Raw genomic sequence first — 18,088 nt, forward strand, 5'->3', positions numbered from 1 at the left:
TAAGAAGTACAAATATACCGTTCAACCTGGAAATTAAATAAACCGGCCAAGTGCGAGTCGGACTCGCGCACCGAGGGTTCCGTACTTTTTAGTATTTGTTGTTATAGCGGGAACAGAAATACATCATCTGTGAAAATTTCAACTGTCTAGCTATCACGGTTCCTGAGATACAGCCTGGTGACAGACAGACGGACAGACGGACAGCGGAGTCGTAGTAATAGGGTCCCGTTTTTACCCTTTGGGTACGGAACCCTAAAAAAGTCGAATTTGCAACCTGTTTGTAAACAACTCTTTCCTTATAATACACCGTTATAATGTTTATGTATAAAATGTGTCGTTTTCAAGCAAAAGGTACCCCATTGTCGCTCACTTGTAACTCGCTCGTCTGCAATGCGAATACTCGCCACTTGACTACTTAATAACTAACATAGTCCCAACTAGGCTTTACTTCTGTGGAGTTCTTTCTAATGCTAAAAAAACCGGACAAGTGCGAGTCGTACCCGCCCACCGAGAGTTCCGTACTTTTTAGTATTTGTTGTTATAGCGGCAACAGAAATACATCATCGGTGAAAATTTCAACTGTCTAGCTATCACGGTTCCTGAGATACAGCCTGGTGACAGACAGACGGACAGACGGACAGCGGAGTCGTAGTAATAGGGTCCCGTTTTTACCCTTTGGGTACGGAACCCTAAAAAGGTCGAATTTGCAACCTGTTTGTAAACAACTCTTTCCTTATAATACACCGTTATAATGTTTATGTATAAAATGTGTCGTTTTCAAGCAAAAGGTACCCCATTGTCGCTCACTTGTAACTCGCTCGTCTGCAATGCGAATACTCGCCACTTGACTACTTAATTACTAACATAGTCCCAACTAGGCTTTACTTCTGTGGAGTTCTTTCTAATGCTAAAAAAACCGGACAAGTGCGAGCCGTACCCGCCCACCGAGAGTTCCGTACTTTTTAGTATTTGTTGTTATAGCGGCAACTGAAATACATCATCTGTGAAAATTTCAGCTCATGAGATACAGCCTGGTGACAGACAGACAGACGGACAGTGGAGTCAGTAAAAGAGGGTCCCGTTTTTACCCTTTGGGTAATACGGAACCCGAAAAACGGAAGGTAGATACAGTTTCGTCTTTAACCAATAGTACAGAAAATACAAATCAAAAAATTCATACAATAATTTGATTTTTTCTTGAGTTAAATTTAAACCTCTAATATGAACCTCTAAATAACCCAGCTTCACACTTCACACTTTAGGGCGTTTCTTTTCTTGCGTTAAACGCGTCTCAATAACTATCGGCGCGGGCGCAGGGTCACTGACCTCCCGTCCGGTTGCGGGACCTGCCATTTGATTGTCTTTTTTCGACGGCTGTCGGGTCTTTAAGGGGGAAGGGGAGGGAGGTAATCATTTTGTAAAGATCTTTAAAAAACTGGACAAGTGCGAACCGGACGCGTGCACGAAGGGTTCCGTACCATTAACACAGACTACATATATATGATAAATTTATGCCATTATGCAAAAACGGCAAAAACATCTCGTTAGTTGTATGGGAGCCCCACTTAAATATTTATTTTATTCTGTTTTTAGTATTTGTTGTTATAGCGGCAACAGCAATACTATAACTATAACTATCACGGTTCATGAGATACAGCCTGGTGACAGACAGACGGACAGACAGACGGACAAACAGACAAACAGACAGATAGATAGACCGACAGACGGACAGACTGACAGTGGAGTCTTAGTAATGGGGATAAAGATTAAGATAAAGAGATAGTTTATTCATAACCCCAGGTCCCATGTTTACCCCTTGGGTACGGAACCCAAAAAAATGGCTTCCATCAAATTTATTTGCCCAATGTCAAAAGTGTGGTTGTAAAGCATGACATTTTCTGCTCAGACTGCAGTGACAAAGTGCTGAGTGCCGCTATTATAAGCGTCAATTTATTTTCCAAGGAATATGACATTTATGGTGGTATTTCCACAATCTGTCGCATGCTAATGTCAAGTTTATAGTTTATAAAGCTGTTGGTAATCATGTCTCTATCTGTCATTTGTGTTTCTTAGAAAGAGATGAAATTTAAGAGACGTTTGCTATGTTTTAATCATAGTCTTTACGCCCTGTAAACATGCCAAATAAAAGGGCAGGAGGGGCAGGACAATAGTTATTTGTTGTACAAGGGTGCAAAGTTGTATTTTACCCGCGAGTGTGGAATTGAAAGAAGAGCCAGCGAAAGGATTCTATAGTTGAACCACGAGCGAAGCGAGTGGTTCTAAAATAGAATCCTGAGCGTAGCAAGTGTTTCAACACACGAGAAGTAAAATACATTTGCGCCCGTGTGTAACACAAAACTTTTCACCTCACTATAGCGAGGAAAGTGCAACATCCACAGGCGTTAGATCATCATCATCACTGGAATCACTCATTTCTTTACGATATTATAACAGGAAACTCTGGAAGTTGTGTATTTTTACGCGAGTCGGTGAGAAAAGGTTTTAAGTAAAAAAATTGTTGACAATGTTGACATTTCTCATGTATGAAATGTCAACGATGCGTTTGGAAATTGCATCGACTCAACTTGTGCGTTCAGAATTATATTTAACATCATTATAAAAAAACAAACGTTTCTTATGGAATTTTAAGGTTTATGACTTAAAATCATTAAATAAAGCTAAATTTGGTATCTTTTATTAGATTCTCAAACCATTTATTTAATGATAATTAATATCAAACGAACCATTATCATGAGCGTTTTACTTTTTCTTATCTGTCAAGCTACTTAAACACGCTCCATCCAAGGTCAAATTACTTTACCCACTAGTGGATAAAACGCGTTTTTCCCCGCTTGTATTGAAGGATAAACGACAACTTTCCGAGTTAGTGAGGGGAAAAGTTTATTCTCTTTTTAAACTTGTGACTACGCCTAGCAATGAAACATATCATTATAAGATGGCTGCAAGCTAAGTTGCAACTGTTGCTACTATTGTGTGGTTAGTTTGCGGTGGTAATGATATTATAGCACTGGCCACCCAATGCGATGTTTTTGCCAGCTTTTTATTACATAGTTTAATTTAATTTGTATCTATATGCCTGTAAACTACACAGTGGCGGATTTGCAGTCTTTGCCGCCCTAGGCCCGGGCCCTACAGCCGCCCCTTCTCAGTACCCATCATATAGACTATGTAGTAACTAAATAACACAATATACCTATTATATTGCCAGCTATTATCGAAATCGATTCAGAAATTTAGTTGACTAACCCGTTATTGAACATATTAATAACGGGTCACTCACGTATTTTAAGTCGAAAAACGCTCGACATGTTTCACTCCGTACCGAGGAACGTCATCAGGAGCTTGCGTTGACGGTGTAGGACCGGCGCAGACATGTTTAATATGTCTGTGTCTCACGGAAGTTTTGTTATTAAAATTATTTTCAGAAGTTTTAGGGATAATTGCAAATTTAAATAAAACATTTGAAACTTTTTTTAGGTTTTATTTATTAAAATCACTAGAGTTCGCCCCGAACTGAGAACTAGCGGTTCGCCAAACACTATAGAGTAGATTCATAGACAATCTATGTTTAATATGATGACCCATCATAATGTGCGCGAGCCTATCAATTATTTAGGCACTTATTTCTTCAGCGATTTTTTTATTACAATTTGCCGCCCTAGGCCCGTGCCTACTGGGCCTTAGGGCAAATCCGCCACTGATTAACTACAACTATGTCAGTCTATTATAGTTTATTAATAGGATTTCAACAAAATGAAAAAGGCAACCTAGTACATTTATTCTTTGACGACCAGTCTGACCCTCCCTATGAAGCCGATGGTCCTAGGTAGGCATTTATTTGTGTGATAAGCACAGATATTTGTTGCTGAGTTATGAGTGTTTTCTATGTATTTAAGTATATTTGTTTATATCGTTTTCTGAGTATCCACAACACAAGCCTTCTTGAGCTACAGGGCTTAGTCAAGGATGTCCTATAATAATATTATTTGGGTCTTGAATGTGTTGGGTCCATTTTGTTTTATCGAAAACCATTTTCATGGCTTCACGTACCCCACATTGAAATGCTGGACTAACTATAGGATATTATTATCTATTAGGTATAGGTACAAAAACCTATCAGTGACAACCCCGTGCCGACACTCACAGCTCGGTCATAAAACTGCTGCGCGCAAAGAAGATTCACAGTTCGTGTGCGGTTAAAAGTTTCAACTTTGCTTGCAGGCGGCGAGTATAGGTATAATATTATACCTAAATCTTACTTTTGTGAAGGAGTGAATTTTCTGTACGGTAGTACTATTAGTTATTCTGTGCTATGGTGTAATCGCGTCATCATCTCACCTGTGGAAGTCGGGAGCTGTTTCGAACGCGCGGTCGCTAAAAGCGCCAAGACTAGAAGTATACTCCACATGGCTCAGTCTGGAACAAAGAAAACTATATTATTATCATTATCAATACACTGCTATTCCAAGAAATAAATATTGGCTGTAGGAAATTGTCAATGTCAGGTGCTAATTGTTAGCGTGGTGAAATAGGCCCCTGGAATTTTTCGGTTGATTTTCCGTGATTGAAAAAAATGCATAAAATAATCTCTCCGGCGGGTAATCGAACCCCGGTCTCCCGCGTGACAGGCGGGGATACTTACTATACTACCGAAGATATATCAGAGCTGACGAAATATTTACATTGCCATTGGAATTTTGGAAATAAAAAAAATTATGAAACTAGATTTGTGGTTTGATATCAATTCGGTTACCGCCATCTATGATGTCATGGTAGTAACAAAAAACCAGTGACTTGCCAAACACACCATTACGTTTGCATAACCACTAACATTAATCAAACAAAATAAAAGTGTTTGTGGTCACGACTTGTTATAAAGGTACTTCCTATTGAAAGGCGGCAGTTAACTATAGGCCTGCTATCGTCTTACGAGTCTTACGACAACTTTATTATATTTATCAAATAGGGATATAATAAAGGAGCCCACTGACTATCAGTCCGCCGGACGATATCGGCCTGTCAGTTAGAACAAAAATTTGACAGTTCCGAACAACTGACAGGCCGATATCGTCCGGCGGACTGATAGTCAGTGGGCCCCTTAAGATAGAGCGGTACTGTCATAGTAAATTTTGTAACTCCAGTAAATTCACTGTCATCTGTCGACACACTTTAAAACTAAAAATAAAAATTTATAAAAATACGATAAAATGTATTTAAATATAGATAAATGATTTTTTTTATTTGCATTAATTATTTTGATGATTTTGACCCATGTTCTTTCACTGATATGCGTTAAAATTGTTAAATAACAAACGAAACCGTCAACGCCATCTATACGACTGTAGGCCAAAACTAGTAGCGCCCTCTGATCGAGAATTAAATTTTCGTGATTTTCGAGGCACGTTTTTTCCTAAGACTGTATCCATCTATTACGGAATTATATCTATCTTTGATATTTATGTTTAGGTAAGTACAGTTAGCATCAATAAATGTGGTATTTCCTATAAAAAGGGACCTTATTGTCGATGGCGCTTACGCCATTATAAACGATGCTTCGATATAAATACAATCCCGCGCGACGCTGTGCGCTGTGCGGCGTAAGCGCCATCGACAATAAGGTCCCTTTTCATAGAAAATGCCCCAAATAGTAGCGGATGAGACTACGAACCAAAAGTATCAATCTACCATCCCTACAGGTACTATAAGTAAGTACTTACTTATAAGAGGATGGTAGATACTTATGACGCAGCTGTAGATACAAGTGGTACAACCACAGGGTACAACACAATACATACTAACAATGTGACAATTTCAATAAAATCTAAAAGAATCGAATGGTGCGATTTTATTTACCTACTTAAATTTTGAAACTTTTGAGGTCTTGTATTTTTAGGGTTCCGTACCTAAAAAGGAAAAAACGGAACCCTTATAGGACCCGTCCGTCCGTCTGTCAAGATTAAGAATCTTTATCTCGGGAACGCGTAGGTATCGAGTTGAAATTAAAAACATTTACTTACTTAAGTATACGGTCCCTATTAGCTGTGAGAAAATCAAACTTCCAAGTTAACGTAAGAAAAAGATACGGCCATTTATGCCGAAAATCACGTACTATTTCGACACTAAAGGGGAAAAAAAATTATAGGGTACTTCCCGTTGACCTAGAACTATCAAATTTGCCAAGTAATATCGTCTTACACGACAAGTACAGGGAAACATCTTAAAACTATAAATTTGTAAAAAAAAAACCAAATAAGTTAAATTTGTACGGAACCCTCGGTGGGCGAGTCCGACTCGGACTTGTCGGCTTTTTTATAATTTCCATATTTTTAGTGTCCTATTTATTGTGATAAATTGCTCATTTTCTATCCATCTATTTAACTAAAATTAGTTGGTAAAATTCAAAACTGTCATCATTCCAATAGGGAATATTACGCGAAACTCTGCGCAGGGGTCCACTACCACAATCTGATTCTGAGGGGCTATCGCGAAACAATGAAATCGAAATTTCGGTTTTAACATCTCTGTCACTCTTGCATATTCGAGCGATAAAGAGGTAGATAGGTAGCGAAATTTCGGATTCGCGTTTCCCGGTAGGTCCTCTGTAAACAAACTGCCTTGATGCATCAATGTCATATTTTATTATCTCTAAAAACTTGTCAAAGAACTGTTAAAGGCACAGTATGTATAAGTTACTCTATGGTTTACTAAACGGGCTAGTGCTGCACTCTGGTGGCAGAACATTGCAGTAATACCCCCTATTGACTTGACAGTTGACACATTTAACACACCTGTGCAGGTATTGCCAATAGCAAACCCAATTAAACTAATACTAAAGTAGAACGCGTCTGTCTGTATGTTTGATTGACCTGGATTCTGTAACTTCAGTAAATACTATTAGTGTTTACACATATGTGAAATTGTTACATGGAGTTACACGTTTAATCTAGATATATATGGGTACAGTAGAACCTCGCCACGTTTAATCTAGATATATATGGGTATAGTAGAACCTCGCTAAACCGGACGGACATAAATTCGAGCGGATTACCATGCCAAATGCACACGCCATACAAATTAGAATATAGATATAGAAATAAAGAAATTTGAAATTGTAATTAATAAATCGCTGCATGACATTTCTATTGTTAATAATTAATCTGACATGTTATATTTCATATTTGTATCTTAGTTTATGTTGCACAGGGCGGACACGCTATACATCAAAAATCACTTGCGTTTCTATGTGTGAACGGCACGTCTGTACAGTCAAAGATAGATATAACTCCGTAATAGATGGATACAGTCTAAGGAAAAAACGTGCCTCGAAAATCACGAGAATTTGATTCTCGATCAGATGGCGCCACTAGTTTTGGCCTACACTCGTATAGAGGGCGTTGACTGTTTCGTTTGTTATTTATAATTTTAACGCATACCAGTGAAAGAACATGGGTCAAAATCATATAAAAATAATTAATGCAAATAAAAAAATAATTTATCCATATTTAAATACATTTTATCGTATTTTTATAAATATTTATTTTTAGTTTTAAAGTGTGTCGACAGATGGCAGTGAATTTACTGGAATTATAAGTTACTCTATGGTACAGTGTACACGCGGCATGCGTCATTGTGGGAGTAAGTTGGTTAAAAATAGTACTGAGCGGCCGGCAAACGGCCGTCAATCTGCTGTCGCGGGGCGAGGTAATTCGCGTCGGGGCGGGGCGGTGCGTGGCCGTTCTGTATGATAATACTATTACTTATTCCGCTGCCGCCGGCCGCTCAGTACTATTGTTAAGCAACTTACTCACACAATGACGCATGCCGCGTGTAGGTACAGACGTGCCGTTCACACATAGAAACGCAAGTGATTTTTGATGTATAGCGTGTCCGCCCTGTGACCCTAGTGTGTATGGCCAGCTTAAGATCAAATTTGGCATGGAGATAGTTTATCCCGGGAAGTATATATGGGGCATTTTCTACGAAAAGGGACCTTATTGTCGATGGCGCTTACGCCATTATTAACGATGCTCCGATATAAATACAACGCCGCGCAACGCTGTGCGGCGTAGTCGCCATCGACAATAAGGTCCCTTTTCGTAGAAAATGCCCCATATGATATTTTTCATCACGGGAATCATGATTCTAATATTCTAACCAGACGAAGTCGCGGCCAAATGCTAGTTTTGTATATATTGTTTGTATGTATTTCACACCTACATCACACTACCTACTCAAACATGTGTGTTGTAATTTAGTAAAGTTGTAATACTTATAACTAACACAATGGGTATGTAAACAAGTGTGCGCCAAATTTTGGCCCAATTTATCGAGTCCAGTTGTCGTAATTTCAATTTGTATTGAGTATTGTTCATGGCTGTAGCGCCGTCTAAAACTAACTAATATGGCTCCATAGATATATGATATCTATGATATTAATGATTTTTTAATTTGTATTTATTATTTTTATATGATTTAGACCCGTTCTTTCACTTTCATGTGTTAAAATTGTTAAATAACAAACCGTCAACGCCAGCTAAACGAGAATAGGCCAATGGTTGGTATTTGTGGTAGCGCCATCTGTGCGAGAATCAAATTATCTTGATTTCCGAGGCACGTTTTTTCCTTGGACTTTATTCATCTTATACGGAGTTATATAGGTCTTTGGTATTACTTACTTTGCCCCTAAATTCCCTAGTCTCATACTCTAGGTAGTCTAGGGTATTTCATAGTATTATCACCGTTACGCAATGCAATCGACACACATTATCCAATGAAAGGATGAACCGTTACGGATAAAATCGAAAGCCACCTGTGGGATGTGGGCGGAGAATTCATTAAACTTATTATTAGCGGTATTGTTTATTACATGATACATTGCAATCGATTAACCTAATTAATATACATAAGGCCAATGAAAACAAAAAAATAGTATTAGAATGGCGTTAGTATTAGAATTTATATTTAGAAATTTTTTTTTCGCAACGCACTGCACCCACCTTAACTAATTTCTGTTTGGCCCAGTGGTTGACTGAGAGAATGCCTCAAGGCATTAAGTCCGCCTTTTGTACTTGTTCTTGTGCAATAAAGTTTAAAATAAATAATAATAATAAATAAGGCTAATGAAAACAAAAAAATCGGCCAAGTGCGCGTCGGGCGACGCATAATAAAGGGTTTCGTTCGTAAAGTACAATGCTTTTTTCTTGTACAACAAATTAAACTATGATCGTAAATTAACTTAAATAACACAAATTATGTACGTATACAAAAAAAAAACACTTCAATGCGCCTGGGGTGAGATTATACTTATCATTTCGACCGTTCAACCGCAAACACAATTAGCTAAAAACACTGCAGTTATTAATGGCTAAATTCGCTATCATGTGCATGTCTTCGGTAGTATAGTGGTAAGTATCCCCGCCTGTCACGCGGGAGACCGGGGTTCGATTCCCCGCCGGAGAGATCCTTTTTGCATTTTTTTGAACCTCTCTGCATCTGACTGTGCATGATCATGATAATAGCCCCCGTTGAGCCTTTTCTGGCAGAATGGTTACTACGGAACCCTTCACTGAGCATGGGCCGACATGCTCCTAGTCGATTTTTTTCTGTGTGTGATAAGGATCCTCACTTTAGCAATATTTGTGGTATTTTCTATAAAAAGGGACCTTATTGTCGATGGCGCTTACGCCATTATTAACGATGCTCCGATATAAATACAATGCCGCGCGACGCTATGCGGCGTAAGCGCCATCGACAATAAGGTCCCTTTTCATAGAAAATGCCCCATTTATGCTTTTTTTTTGGCTCTAAACAGCACAACAGAGGTTTGAAGCCGCGATTTTAGACCACCAATGAAAGGTGAAGAAAATAATTTGATTATTGTTTTGCTTGGTATGGACGGATAACTAGTTGTAAGACAACAAAGTAAGAAGGTAAATAATTGTGTAAGCAGGTAGAGAAAGCCCAGTGTGATGTAATAGTGTACTAAGTTAGTTCTAGCTTAGACTAGCCTCTGTGTTGACTATAGGCGCGGTGTCTGTCCATCGTCCACACTGTTAAGGCGAAAGGTGGACCCGCGCGAAATCGCCTTTTCATACAATACAAAACAAACGTAGTCCATTTCCTCCCTGGATTTTAACATGTGGTATTTTCTATAAAAAGGGACCTTATTGTCGATGGCGCTTACGCCATTATTAACGATGCTCCGATATAAATACAATGCCGCGCGACGCTGTGCGGCATAAGCGGCATCGACAATAAGGTCCATTTTCATAGAATATGCCTCACATTATTAAAAATATTTTAACGCAATTAGCTGAATAACAACCACAGCTATGATTCTAGCGTAATCTAGCGCCTTGGCAATAGAGGCGTGTTCAGATATTTGTGAGTATACCTGATGGCGACTATGGAGTGAAATTAGTATGTTTTTACGATTCTACATCGCTATATATCAAAGATAGATAATAGTAATAGATGGATACAGTCTAAGGAAAAAACGTGCCAAGAAAATCAAGAAAATTTGACTCTCGATCAGAGGGCGCTACTAGCTTTAGCCTACTGTCGTATAGATGGCGTTGACGGTTTCATTTGTTATTTAACAATTTTAACGCATATCAGTGAAAGAACATGGGTCAAAATCATAAAAATAATTAATGCAAATAAAAAAAATCATTTATCCATATTTAAATACATTTTATCGTATTTTTATAAATTTTCATTTTTAGTTTTAAAGTGTGTCGACAGATGGCAGTGAATTTACTGGGGTTACAAAATTTACTATGACAGTACCGCTCTAGTATAAGTTACTCTATGCTATATATTTATAAGTTCCGTGCGTATAATCACACATGCGTTTGCGCACCCTATGTTGTTACGCTTGGCAGCGCACGGTGTTTCCGGGTTCGGGCAAAAAACTTACTACACACAGTAGTAATACTATATTGTAGACAGTATTTTAAGTCACCGTTTACAGAGGTTTAACCCAAACTTGTCGAGACAAATGCAAAGGGGTCGTTTTGCCTGTTCACTGAGGCGGAGGGGAACGGATATGTGCTATTTTCTATAAAAAGAGACCTTATTGTCGATGAGGCTTATGCCATTATAAACGATGCTCCGATATAAATACAATGCCGCGCGACGCTGTGCGGCGTAAGCGCCATCGACAATAAGATCCCTTTTCATAGAAAATGCCCCATATGTGGAGTGTACTATTTATAGGGAATATTACGCAAAACTCTGCGTAGGGGCGCCACTAGCACAAATAGTAAACCTCCTTGATACATCAATGTCATATTTTTTAACACATTGTCAGTAGAAGTAAGGCGGCAAATTAAAAAAAAAACCGTTCGCGGTTGATTTCCCATAGAAAATTAGAATTTTGCGCTTTTTCCTACTGACAAGTTAGTTGTGTTTAAGTATGTATATCTATAAGTTACTCTATGGTTTACAGATTGTGCTAGTGCTGCACTCTGGCGGAAGAACATTGCAGTATTATTCCTTATTGTATTACATATTATTTTGTGTTAATTCAGAGTTAAAGTACTGCCAACGTAGACTGTCCCACAGTGACTCAGTGGTAATTTGGTAATAGACTTTTTGTTCTCGAAACAGGAAGATGATGTCATGTCTTCGTGATCGCCATCATGTTTATTGTAATCACATAAGTACAAGTCACTTGCCTTAAATATAATAAATACACAGAAAAAACGATACACACAGTATTTGGGGCATTTCCTATAAAAAGGGACCTTATTGTCGATGGCGCTTACACCGCACAGCGTCGCGCGGCATTGTATTTATATCGGAGCATCGTTTATAATGGCGTAAGCGCCATCGACAATAATGTCCCTTTTTATAGGAAATACCACATTTAATAAGTACATATTTTAGTCCGAACTGTAAACTGTTGATTTGTAAAAAAAGCTTCTAAACGAAGTAGTGGCTCGATAAAAAATATCCAATTGTTTCTGAATAAAAAAGCTGTGTAAAGTAAAAGTTTATTTTTAAAATCAGTTACATTTTTACATCGATTTAGTGGATCACACTAGGCTAGGCCTGTCCCGTGACTCCACGGTAGCGCACGTAATAGATGGATACAGTCTAAGGAAAAAACGTGCCTCGAAAATCACGAAAATTTGATTCTCGATCAGAAGGCGCTACTAGTTTTGGCCTACTCTCGTATAGAGGGCGTTGACGGTTTCGTTTGTTATTTATAATTTTAACGCATACCAGTGAAAGAACATGGGTCAAAATCATATAAGAATAATTAATTATTATAATAAATCATATAAAAATAATTAAATATTTTTTTAAATTAATGCAAATAAAAAAAAACATTTATCCATATTTAAATACATTTTAACGTATTTTTATAAATCTTCATTTTTAGTTTTAAAGTATGTCGATAGATGGCAGTGAATTTACAGTGGTTACAAAATTTACTATGACAGTACCGCTCTATCTTATTATATCCTCATTGCTATGCCAGTGCCGCTCTATTTTATTATATCCTCTTTGATTTTACCTAAAGGACAAATTTATATTTTAGTATTACCTATATTTTAAACTTGTGTCATACGGCAGACTGACGGACGGACGGACAGGCATAACGAACTATAAGGGTTCCGTTATTGCCATTTTGGCTACGAAACTCTAAAAACGTTTTTAGCGTGAAGAGCCTGAAGAGGTAACAGACAGACAGACTGTCGCATTATGGGGATTAAGTGGGGATTATGGCCGAAGATAATGTAATGCGGGTCTCATTACTCCAACACCCTGCCACACAGACCTACATTCGTCATGTTACATAACGACCGGTCTTATCATTGACACACTTCCATTCATTTTGACCAAGTGGTTTATTTGGCTGGTCATCTTTTAAGCCAACATGTTTTTCAACGACTTTAAAGAGTTGGAGGTTCTCAATGCTTTTTTACAAGCTTTGCAAATTTTGCAATGTACAGTCGCCATCAGATATATCGGAGCGGCCGAGGTGCTCACAAATATCTGAACACGCCTCTATTGTCAAGGCGCTAGGTGCGTGTTCAGATATTTTTGAGCACCTCGGCCGCTCCGATATATCTGATGGCGACTGTACCATGTAACTATGTTTGTACGGGTCAAATCTTGCAAGTTAAATTTGACCCACTTCCCAGCTTCCAATTAAGCTAAAAATTTGCATATGTAAGTCGGGTGACAATGCAATATTATGGTACCATTGAGCTGATCTGATGATGGAGACACGAGGTGGCCATAGGAACTCTGTGATAAAACAACGCATCCTAATTGTGTTTGGGGTTTTTAGAATTGTCTCGGTGAGTATTGGTTGCCTGTGGAAAGAAAAGTACAGGCAGCGATAAAAGCTTGTACCAAAAATTTAATTTTTGCCAATAACTTATTTATGTTAATATATTCTTCGATTTCTTGAAGGTTTGGATAGTTCATCTTTTGTTTTAAAGTGACAGTTAGTGTAATTTTCATCACGCTAGCATCTGTAATGGGATTCTGAGGAAATCGAGGGTATTATTCACCTGTTAAAGGCAAAAGTGATTTGGGTATTTTTCACATTTACTTTATCACATCCCTCTTTTTACCCCAATTAATTAGTCACCCTAAGAACAAATTAAATTATTTTCTATGAAAATATTTAAATTTGTGTTTTTTTCAAGTAGACACACTACTATTTAAACTATAACCTGTAAACTGTTTTATTTCAGTTTATAATTAGAGTCAGTCTAAGCTAACTTTGCATCAACTTAAACAGGACTAAGCGTGGAAGTGTCAATATAAACGGCAAACGTTCATAGAAATTTGACATTATTAATGACATTGCCACAATGTCATTGCGAATGTCATGCAGAGATGGCTTGGTCCGCAACTTATAGGCACCATTTCACCAATCCAATACCTTGATTCGACACTATATTACATAACCAACAGTGTTATCATTGACATACTTGCAGTTATTTAATACTCATTACGATGAAAGTCTCATTTGTCTGGACATCATTCAGTGTTGCAACTTGGCACAGTATAGCACCAGACTTGGCACCAGAAAGTATAGTAATCAAAGGGCCTGCTGTGCTCTACTGTTATTTAATTTTTGTGTTAGAATAGAATAGAATAGAATAATATTTATTCAGGCTTCAGGCAACACATCATTATTACATTACAAAGATACTTTAACAACAACAAGAAAGAAAAAAACAAAGGTGAAAAATACAAAACTAACAGATAAGGATGTGAGGCTGAAATGGTCTCCACTCAGCAATGCAGTTGGCACGACTAAGCGTTGTTGGAGCCAGGAGGAGAGGTGTGCGGAACGGCATACTGCGCGACTTGTGTGTCAGGTAATAATAAATAAATAAATATTTCACTAGACTTATATTGACCGGGATATAGACCGTGATTACCTTTTGTATTATTTGTGAGCTCCCGATATTTCGACGCAGTTACATGCATCATGTTCACGGGTGACTGAAGATAGCGGGTGGGTGTCAAAGTTGTGTAGACAGCGCTCTGTCTACCCTCATTCTTGCGCGTCGGCTGCGTTCACTTTCAACGTTACCAACAGTCGCATTCACACTTGTTGGTCGTTGAAAGTGAACGCAGCCGACGCGCAAGAATGAGGGTAGACAGAGCGCTGTCTACACAACTTTGACACCCACCCGCTATCTTCAGTCACCCGTGAACATGATGCATGTAACTGCGTCGAAATATCGGGAGCTCACAAATAATACAAAAGGTAATCACGGTCTATATCCCGGTCAATATAAGTCTAGTGAAACTAACCGTGAATCATTCAAAACTCTAAATAAACATTTGTGAATAGTAAATATGAAATATAAATACTTGTATATTACAGCAAAGGTACACGTATTATACATATAAATTCATTATATTGCGGTAACTAGTGTTCCCTGTATTGTTTTCTTTTATTAAGTATTGTTTTGATATTATTGTAGGTGGATATTTATAAACTATTAGAGTTAGACCAAGAAAATTCTGCAGAGATTTTGACAGCACACGCAGTGCCAGTGTTAATAATACGTCATAATTTCATAGAAGTTTAACGTTTAAAATAACACCTGCACTGCGTGTGCTCTCAAAATCTCTGCAGACTTTTCTTGGTTTAACTCTATAGATCTATAGAATAGAATAGAATAGAAGATGCTTTATTCAAAAACGCTTAATTTAAATCTTAACTAATAACACTGACATAGATTGCTGGTTATAAAGCGTTCCTGAAATGGTCTCCACTCAGCTTCATGTCAAGGAACCTATGAGGCCCCCGACGCTGGTCTTCCGTGGAAACCCTTCCGAGAGAGCGCAACAAATACAACTTAAATATAATTACAACAGCTATACGAATCAAATATAAAATAAATAAATATATATATAATACTACAGCTATACAAATTAAATATAATTTTAGTTGAATTATTATAACTATTGATCCACATTAAAATATAAAAACTATTATCTATCAGTCACAGTCACCCTTCTATTGACTAAGTAATTAGTATATTATTGAGCTGTCCCACACAAACGCATTTTATTTCATAAAAGTTCGTTTTCTACTTTCTTTAAGGTCACAGTGATCAAATACCAATAAATCCATTTTTCGCGTTTCACAATTCACAATTCTCAAAAATAACAATTATTTAAAAATTAACATACAAAGTAAAATATTATGTAATGTTGTACTCGTATCTGTGTCGTCTAGAGGAGGTCAAGATTGCATATTTATAAGAATGACGCATATCTGTTTCGTTGGTATTTTCATTGTCTGAGATGTATAGGAAAATACGATTTAAGGTAAGGGCATAGGCCACTATGTAAAAATTTGTAAAAAAAATTTTTTTGCTGCCGTTTTGGCATCAAACCATAGAAGCGGAGCGTGAATCTCGCGTCCTAAACGCGTAAACGCCATAACTTTTACGGCGCTTACGACGTTTTGGTCGCGTGGTTCAGGTTGTGATTGCGACAATTTCATTGTTTGATATGTCATATCTATAGTAAAAATAACCCAATGGACGCCGATGCAATCTGAATTCAAACGGTACCTTTACCGGTATCTACTAAATTCTTGAAATAAATATAACAAAACAAAGTAAACATTAAAGCTATCCGCTCTAAACGCTATAAACCCGTAGAAAGTCAATATCAGACTTTGTGTAGACACAAGTTATTAGTGTGTAATATCGAAACTGTACCGTAAGCCGGTGCGGGACTGTTGCGTAGAAAAGTGTTTCATAAAAGTATGTATGTTTTATGTTAGGATTATAGTCACTTGAACCCGCTCCTACAATCGATGTCATACAATCCACAATATGTGGCTTTTCATTACAGAAGGGTCCTGATGCTTCATGTGCAATAAGGATCAGAAATTACAACAGCCATTGTGATAGAAACGTTCTTATTCCATATGTAGCATAAGGACCCTTCTCTGATGGAAAGCCACATATAACCTAACCAAATAAATAATTCTGCTATATACTTTCCGCACTAGCATCGAAATATATCATCTGTGAAAATTACAGCCGTCTAGCTATCATGGTTCATGATATACAGCCTGGTGACAGACAGACGGACACTGGAGTCTTGGTAATATTAGGGTCCCGTTTTTACCCTTTGGGTACGGTAAGTATATAAAGTTTATTGCGGAGTTTTTATGCTCTTGTTAAAACAATTTCAACAAGTCAGTACAAAGTTAATGGTTTCATTTCAACAAACTAATTAAGTTCAGTTCGTTAACGCGTTTTACAATCAATCAGTCAATCAATAATTTGATTGCAAGAACATAATGAAATTACATAAGGTGATAACATTAAAAAAAACCGGCCAAGTGCGAGTCGGACTCGCGTTCCAAGGGTTCCGTACACAGTTTAAACAATGTATTTTTCATGTGAAACGTGAGTGAAATTTATTTAAAAAACCCGTAGGGGTCGGATCAAAAACTAAGTAATTAAGTCCAACTCACGCTTGACTGCACATTTCTAATAGGTTTTCCTGTGATCTATAGGTAAAGATCTATTTTGTGTATTTTTTCAAAAATGTTGACCCAGTAGTTTCGGAGATAAAGTGGGGGGGGGGATGGTAATTTTTTGCCTATTTTCTTGAATAACTTCTAAACTGTCTATCCTAAAATTATAAAAAAAATATGTTTGACATTATAATGAGCTCTTTCATTTAATATGTAGCACGATATAGTTTGAATTTTTTTTATTTTATTTTCTCATTTACCCCCCAAAAGTGGCCCCCGTGTTTAAAATTCATTTGTTTACGTTACATGTCTGGCTTTAGGTTACAAACTTACATATGTATACCAAATTTCAACTTAATTGGTCCAGTAGTTTCGGAGAAAATAGGCTGTGATAGACGGACAGACAGACAGACGCACGAGTGATCCTATAAGGGTTCCGTTTTTTCCTTTTGAGGTACGGAACCCGAACAATTTTTTTTTACAGACGATAACTTATACGCTACATTCTAAACCAAAGCAATGAAAATGGCCCACTTTGTATAGAATTTTCTTTACTAAGTGGCAAAATTAAATGATGATCTCAAAGAAACTCGGAATAACACTTGTTAAAAAACTTGATAGACATTACTACGCCAATCGGTTTCCGCTAATCCACAGGCATTTTTTTTTTTTTTTCATTTACTAGAGATAAATCACAAATTTTACATGGTAATTAATAAAAAGTATCGTTAAACCAGAATGGTTTGTCTCGATACTCCATTCCGCAGTACTTACATAATCAAATATACATTTAAATCTTTGGCGATGACATTACGCCACCGCTGCCTTGGTTTGCCCCTCCTGTTTGGGCCTGGTAAAGCAAAGCTAAGGGCTCTGTTGCCCACGTATTCAGTGGCTCAGTGGCATAAGTGGCTCCTCTGATGTTGCTTATGACTTATGACATCTCGTTTGCTTCCTAACATAAAAAAAAACTAGTCAGCGCTATGTAAAATGGCGTTGCTGCGCAGTTGCGCCGTTGCGTCGAACAGCAGCCATAGAGTTGACTAGACGCGGACGCTCGGGAGACGCTAGCACAGGGCTGAC

The 18,088-nt window shown here is 37.6% G+C and overlaps 1 protein-coding gene, 1 long non-coding RNA gene and 1 other non-coding gene across 3 annotated transcripts in view; 1 reads left to right on the plus strand and 2 right to left on the minus strand.

The window, feature by feature from the left end:
• The window catches only part of LOC134752936 (uncharacterized), a 160,245-nt gene that overhangs the window by 131,651 nt on the left and 10,506 nt on the right, over positions 1-18,088 (minus strand). The gene's annotated exons all lie outside the window — the stretch shown is intronic.
• LOC134752841 (cuticlin-4) overlaps positions 1-18,088 on the minus strand; it is an 86,181-nt gene that overhangs the window by 40,299 nt on the left and 27,794 nt on the right. The window contains exon 2 of the mRNA XM_063688602.1: positions 4,360-4,437. Coding sequence (XP_063544672.1) covers positions 4,360-4,429 — 70 coding nt within the window. The 5' untranslated portion in view covers positions 4,430-4,437. The remainder of the gene's footprint in view (positions 1-4,359; positions 4,438-18,088) is intronic.
• Trnad-guc (transfer RNA aspartic acid (anticodon GUC)) lies at positions 9,409-9,480 on the plus strand. Its single transcript has one exon. It is a non-coding gene; the product is annotated as a tRNA-Asp (tRNA).

This window comes from Cydia strobilella, chromosome 25 (genome assembly GCF_947568885.1).
Source record: "Cydia strobilella chromosome 25, ilCydStro3.1, whole genome shotgun sequence".
NCBI classification, from domain to species: Eukaryota; Metazoa; Arthropoda; class Insecta; order Lepidoptera; family Tortricidae; genus Cydia; species Cydia strobilella.